General features: G+C 60.0%; 1 protein-coding gene across 1 annotated transcript; it reads left to right on the top strand.

Moving 5' to 3' along the window:
- Positions 1 to 2,597: 2,597 nt before the first annotated feature.
- TRAVEDRAFT_50401 (uncharacterized protein) lies at positions 2,598 to 5,891 on the top strand (the record flags this gene model as incomplete). The annotated part of the gene is made up of 4 exons (XM_008042948.1): positions 2,598 to 2,676; positions 2,734 to 2,826; positions 5,292 to 5,444; positions 5,506 to 5,891. 4 exons carry the CDS (start codon positions 2,598 to 2,600, stop codon positions 5,889 to 5,891), a joined length of 711 nt encoding a protein of 236 aa, XP_008041139.1.
- Positions 5,892 to 7,223: the final 1,332 nt, after the last annotated feature.

The following is a 7,223-nucleotide window of genomic DNA, read 5'->3' as shown; positions in this document are numbered from 1 at the left end:
GCTTACCTGTCCCCAACTGACTTAAGAGGTCGAGATGGGGAACAGGTGCAGGATCTACTCTGCCTATATACTGGAGCAGGTGCGCACAGACCAGGTACCTATTTGTACGTGTTTGGTACCTAGGGTGAGTATGAAGCATGTGACCAACGATCAGGTGACCTGTAGCTAGACTAATACCTATGACGTCCTTCAGGGTGCTATAGTAATCGTAATGACTGTGGTGACGTAGGGAGTGACATAGGGAGTATGATGGAAGTCCGGTGATACCGGGAGGCAGGGCGCCCGTAAGGGCGCTAGGGAGGGGCAGAGTGGCGAGGTTGATGATGGAAAAGAGGCGCTGTGTGAGGCGCTCTAAGGGGAGGGAGGCGGATGCTGAGGTGCTGCGAGGGTGCTGTGGCGTCTGGGCCGAGTTCTGGTGGGCTTAGGCAGAGCCTAGGAGGGGAGGCGCTGGCGACTCCACGACAGGGCGACGTGCGGGACGGGCGGCGCTCTCGCGATCGTGGCCCGTTCGGTTCTTTTGTGGGCGTGGTCTCGGTGGTTCGCGTTTTGCGTCGTGCGGGGCCAGGTGCGTGGTTCACGGCTGTGTTGTGCGCACAGATAGCACTATCTCGTTTTGTGTGGGGTATGCTCTAATGCGTAGGGAGTGGCGGGTAGCACCTGGCCCATGCAGGACGGAGATCCATGTTCATAGGTAGAGCCGACGTCGGGGCGGGACAGGAAATCGAAGGAGCCTCAAGCAGTCTCGTAAGTGTGCGGTGTGGGCGACGTGATTGTTCGGCTGCACGACGGAGTGCTACGAGCGAATCATGGGCTCGTGCAGAAGCTAGCAAATGGGTTTGTTCTCGAGCAGGCGGTCGGCCGGGTGCAGACTGATATTTTGCAGCCAATGTGTACGCATTCTATGTACAAGCTCTCGACGTTCTCCCGGCAAACGGACACCTCCCGTCGAATCATAGAAAAGATGTGGGAATTTGGGGTGTAGTGTTGGGGTTCGCACGGCGTGCTCCGACCTGTCCGCGATCGATGCCCGCTCGTTCCCTCGCTTGCAGCATGTCGTAATCCATGTACAGCACACTCTAGACGTATGGTAGACTTATGTTCTGCAGTTCAAATATATCTGGGGCTGCTACAAGACATGTTTACGTGGTCGCTCATTTCAGACATCCAGAAATCACTCTGTCAAACTCAAGGGGATCCCCCAGCCTATTCAGACATCTCAGAAATATCACAGAGCACTTGACGCTCAGCCTCACCCAGGGATGATAGACGGACATCCCAATTTGAGTTGCTGCACACAATATGCCTGCCAGAGTGGCGCATGTCTTGAAATATTCACACATGCTGCTAAATGTCAGAAGGTAGAGACCCAGGCCAACCCACAGGCTTCGTGGCCTTCCTTCGACGACACCTGTCAACGACGGAGCCCCACAACGCCTGTGGATGGGCCATAGCTGTCACAGGCGGTAGCCTAAATGAGTGAGAATGGAAATTCGAGATACTCACCTGGTGACTGTTTGCGAGCGCGCAGCGCGTTGAATCGCGCCCGCATGCGCCCGCCGCCATGCCAATTTGGTTGCACTGGAGTGGAATGGATCAGGGTCACACCCCAGCGCACCCTCTTCCCCCAACGTCCACACCCTCGTCCCCCGCAGAGCTTCGCAGCCTCCCCACCTCGAACCAGACCCTCCTCCCACATCTGGCGCACCCTCCTGCCGCTGGTATAGTGTCGCTCTCAAGACGCCGCCCATGCGAGGCGCACAGAGAGCTGTAAGTTTTTGACGTGTCCCTGTACCGGCAGCGGATCACTCACCGTGCGTACACCAGTTGCGGCGCGCCACAATCGCGTCTTGGACGCGTACCAAGCCCGGCAACACTCGATGCGTACGCACGACGAGCGTGACGCACAGGATGAGCGCACCAGGGACACATCTATACAGACCAGGTGTCCTTGTGAGTTACAAATGGTCGCCTCTGCGTTACCCCAGCACTCACCGGACTGTATTTGTCTCAGCGGATGTCACATTACAGTAGGGACGTTCCAGGCGCGTCTCTCGTGTGCTCAGCATCTGCTTGCGGAGCTGGGCCCGGTCGAGGGTATGCGGGAGTGCGTGCAGTCGTCTCCGGCATGCATCTATTCACCAGCTCGCAGACCGCGCGGACACGTGGCAAACGGAATGCGGCACGTGGGCGCGAAAGGCACGCTCGGACAAGAGGTCGGCGAGATAGCTGCAGTGTGAGCAGCAGGATCTGGTGAGTGCAAATCGGGCTGGTACTATTCTCGTGAGAACTGTGCACTCACGCTGCGACTTCCGGACTTCGCATCTCCTTTTGCGGGATTCTCGTGTTTCCTGGGGATCCTATCCCGCACCGCGCGACAGGACACCGCGCGATTGGAGGTGTTGGGCTGCCACGAAGGACTGTTTGACTTTGCGAGTGCGGTACAGTCGGACAGCATCTGCAGTCGGATCTTGTCTGGATCTGCAGTGCGAACGCACGCGACAGAACACAACCCGGTCAGTCTTTGCCTGGTCATCTCTACAATGGGATTTACTCACCTCTAGTGATGAGAGACGGTGTTCGTGCAAAGGACACCCATCATGGACGCAGGACTCGGAGAGCCGGGCTCCGTACAGCCACAAGGCGGCTCTTTTCGAACTGCCACCACGGAGGAACCAGGTGAGTAGATCGTCTGCGTGCGAATGACACATTACTTACATCGTCTTACTACTCCAGGCATCTCTTCGCGCGCACAAGACGAGAGGATTGCGGCCGCGAAGTCGAGGCCTGCGCGTGAGACTCTCGTGAGAGCCGCGGTGCCGCCGCGCGGTAGGCGCTTCCTCTCGACGTGACTGCGCGCCCCAGAGTCCGAGCTCCTTGCTGTGATCCGCGAGAGGAGCGGTGACGCGTGCAGGGTGTTACATATATCTATGCAAGGTACGAAGCTTGGGGTGGTGATAGTGCGAATGCCTGGCTGACCTTCTTGCTTGAGCAGCGCATTCCGCGGGCTCAAACCTTCGTCCCGGGGTGTACAAGATGTTCTGCATGGCGATTCCTGTCGCATGTCGTGGTCAGCGAGGCCCTGCAAGAACGATGAAGACCGCACTACGCTCACGCCGAGTTTGCGCATCCAAAATTGTAAACAGAGCCCACATTTGCCTTCTAATCTATGCTAGAGGGCACCCTGAAAGCCCGATCTCATCCACCGCCCGGCGACGACTACGGCTGCCAGGAGGACGAGATCTACATTGTACGTCAGCCGGCCCGTCCTGCTATCATGAGAATACCAGGCTGACCCTTGATTCCGCGTTTGCGATGCGCTGTTCTCTTTATAGATGCCTTGGAGACGCCCGCACACGCGCACGAGAGGGCCGCTTCTCAGGGCTTCCCTCCATTTGTGGATGACCGGGAGCGGAATCGGGGTACTGGTTGGACCCAGGGGCCGCGAAGCGCGGACTCGAAGTGAGTACTACAGGTTTCCTGCGTTCGCGCCGAGCTGACACATGTTCTGCGCGCCCTGGAGGCAGAAGCCAGGCCCGAGTTGTTCTGGAGGTCCGTATCGTGTGCCATAAGTTCTGTTGATTGCGCAGGTGGACGTTGGTCGCAGCCGCAGGAGGAGGCCATGAGTACTGATCTCTCAGCGCCCCGTACTCGGCTCACATGCTTCTAGGACACCCTGCGACATGGGCAGGGTCTGCTTTCAAATGCACGCGCCTTGGCGTCCGTAAAACGCGCCAAAGGTACTGTTGCCCGCTTGGAAGGGTGCTGGTCTCTGGAGAGGCTTCCTCGTCCGCGAGGGGCGACTGCCATCAGAGGAATGTGAGTACAGCTCACCCGGCGTCCTCGTACTCGGCTTACATGATTTTAGGGCACCCTGTGAGCGTGGGCAGGGACTGCTATCGACTGCGCAAGTACGGCCTGGCTGCTCGCGGGGCATACCTGCAAGATATGTGGTTTTACAATATTCGTTGTCCCGCAGACGTCTGAAATGCTTACCCGCTCGTGCGCGAGGCGCAACCTTCTCTATGTACAGATGTAGCGGCTACCTGTGGTCAACGCCCCACCGAGGCATGTGCGAGGGAGGTGGAAGGCGAGGTAGATGGTGTCTTGCGGCTGCGAGTGCGGTTTGGACGCGGCGGAGATGGCGGCGCGGCGGCTATGAAGAGGTGAGTAGCTCGAATATGTCTTCTGGCTCTGCCTGCGCAGAGGCATCATCTCTGGCGCGGCCGACAGCGCTCCTGGCATCCACGAGTCTCCCTTCGGCAGCTCCTCTGTGTGCGGCCCGCGGGCGCGCAGTGTCACCGGAAGCAAGGTAGAATCTCGGACGGAAGTGAGCAGGCGCATTCGTCGCTGGAAACTCACTTTCCGAGTGCCGGTGCGAGCATTCCTTGCCGACATTCAGGGTGTTGAGTGCCCTCGTGTGCAGTGGCTGTTGCGCGTGAGTGAGAGTCTTTGCCGCACAACGGGCTCTGCATCCGTGCGAGGATGCAGGCGTCTCCGCATTGGAGTGGAGGTGGGCGGCGGCTTGCAAGGGTGCCGCGGACAGATCGTCTTCTAGGCGATCGGCGTGTAGTCTGCAGCCGGCGAACATGTCGGTGTGCGCGCGGTGAGGGCAGCGTGAGCTGCGCACGAGTGGAGCCGCACCGTGAGGCAGGCGCCCCGGGATGGAAATCAAGGGGCAGGTTGTGCGGTGGAGGCACTAGCGTGTGCGTGCGTCGAAGGGACAGCGGCGCAGACCGAGCAACCCGGTGGAAGTGTGAGTGCATGCTAGATAGCAGGGATGGCGGCGTGGGCGAGTTCCGGTGTGCAAGTGCCGCAGGGTCCAGAGAGTATCGTCTGCAACGGGCAGAAGCGCAAAGTGTGCGCAGGTCCAGAAGTCACTGAAAACCCCCGATCGCTAATGTGTTATTTACAGGTTTCCCGCGGTGTCGTAGCTGCGATGTGGTACTCCAATACGGCGACGCATGGGGCACGGCCAAGAGTGGCAAGGCGGCGGGGAGAGTGCGATAGACACGAGCCATTTTGGGGGCGGACACGAAGTGCGCGTGCGCGCGTGTCGACCCTGTACGTAGCGGCGGCGAGTCCAGAAACACTAGGGTGTTCCGTGTATACTAGCGTGTGCACGTACGAGCTCGAAATGTCATCCCTGCTCGATCTCCCCGCCGAGGCCCGTCCTCTGTCCCAACTCTCCCCGAGCCAACGCCCCTTATGCAACCCCACCCTCCCCGCGCCAATACAGCCCTACGACCCTCCCATAGTTTGCTTTTAATTCTCCAGCCTCTTGCACAGATCAGGCACCCCGTCCGCTGCCGCCGACGCCGACGCCGACGCCGACTCCGAGCCCGCGCGCCCGAGCTCGCACCCGCGCCCGCGCCTGAGTCCGAGCCACGGCCACGCGCAGCGCCCACACACGCCCACACCCTTGCAAATGACGCTGGTGATGCATGGTACGTACGAAGCGCAGAACGCGCGCCCGCACAAAATATATTTCCTGTCGCGGTCGTACAGATGTCTATGTAGTCGTGAGACGAGTGTCCGTGAGAGGACATGCTGGCGAAATCGAGGGCACGCTCGTCGACTACAAAAAACCACAGGATGTGAGCGGGGCATTTATCGAGAAATGTGCCAAGAAACGCACCAGGGAGACGCTCGCGGACGCAGAGCCCGCCGTGGTCGTGTCCATCGACACCGCGGTGGGAGTACCCGCCGGCGAACCTGCCGACGACGCAGAACCGGAGTCCGTGGGGTCCTGCGAGGCGGGAGCCGAACTAGAGGCCGCACTGCTTGGGAGCGTGACCGACGCTGACGCGTCCGTCCCAGAGCTCGCTGCACTCGTCGCTGTTGACGTCGGCGACCCGCCCCCGCTGGTGTCCGTTGCTTGTCGTCTCCAATAGGGAATGGTGGAGGAAGCGCCCATTTCGGACAAGGGAGAAGGCAAAGTGGCAGATGCGGAATGGCGTGCATCGTGGCGCGAAGGAAACGGCAGAACTGCCGCTTGCACACGAGGCACGGAGGGCAAGCTGAGCAGAAAGAGCGCTGCGACGGCGGACCAGCGAACCATCGAGCTGGGGGAGGAGGAACATATGAGCATTCATACGAAGGCAAAGGGAACCATAACATGTTGTCGACAACGTGGCAGTGGGGAGAAGTGATATGTGCGAGCACAACAGCGCAAGAAGAACTGGGTTGCGGGAGAAGGAAGGGTGACAGAACGCAAAGAAATATAGAACGCAGCTTACCGAGAACCACTCGATGCTTTGCACTGTCCGCTACACTTTCCGCAACCTCCGCAGCTGTGACGGCACGCCGGGGATGCGGCCTTGGATCGAAGAGGTCGGTGTCGATTATGATCGACGCCAGGAAGATCTTGTGGGGAAGAAAGACAGGATGTCCGAAGCTTTTCGGGACGGGGGCGTCCAGCGTGAATAAGACTCTGGCTTCTTGAAACACGACGCTCAGCTAGGAGCGCGCGCGGCCGAGACGGGGAAGGACAGCGGGAGGACGAGTTGGACGGTTTGGACGAGGAGGCTCGGGGGTGTGGTGGGGTTTGTGCGAGGCGTGACGAGGATGGGGAGCTGGGGACACGGCGAGAGTCGTCCCTACATTCCGAGCTGGATTGTGCGAACGACATGCGCATGCTCGAGCGGGGCATGCGCGCTGGCAGTCGCGTCGGGATGGTTACGAATGTCGGATGGTGAGGCGGGCGTCGGCGGGGGGAGGGCGTCGACAGGCAGGTTCAGTAGGGGATCATGGGCGTTCGTGTCAAGGTAGATGGGCGGGCAGTAGCGGACGACGGCGGGCGGCCAACGGTCACTGCGTACGGAGTGAGGAGCGGCTCCGCGGTGGAGACGAGATGCAGTGGGCGGGTCTGCTGGACATGCAGGACCGTGGACGTCAACTGAGCGTGCCGTGCGCCAGATCGCCGGACGAAAAGCCTGAGATACCGATTCCCAAAGTCTAACCAAGCAAGAGCACGGAGCACAACCTCCACAAGAACTCCAACGGTCTCCAAGACGGACGGATTGAACAAGCACCACGAAGAGCCACGAAACGATGCGGATGGGGAGATGGCGAAACGACCTGTCGCTCCACCGCGAGCCCGCGTCCATCTGCACCCGCCCCGACTTTTCGCACACGCGTGAAAATTGCCTTTCTCGGTAAGTAAGAACGTCGCCGTGCGACGGTACCTGGGCGCCAGGCGCAAGTTTACGTCGGTCGCCATGCGT

This window comes from Trametes versicolor (assembly GCF_000271585.1).
Source record: "Trametes versicolor FP-101664 SS1 unplaced genomic scaffold TRAVEscaffold_9, whole genome shotgun sequence".
NCBI lineage: Eukaryota > Fungi > Basidiomycota > Agaricomycetes > Polyporales > Polyporaceae > Trametes > Trametes versicolor.
The sequence above is the reverse complement of the archived record's forward strand: the minus strand, read 5'-3'. Positions and strand labels throughout refer to the sequence as shown.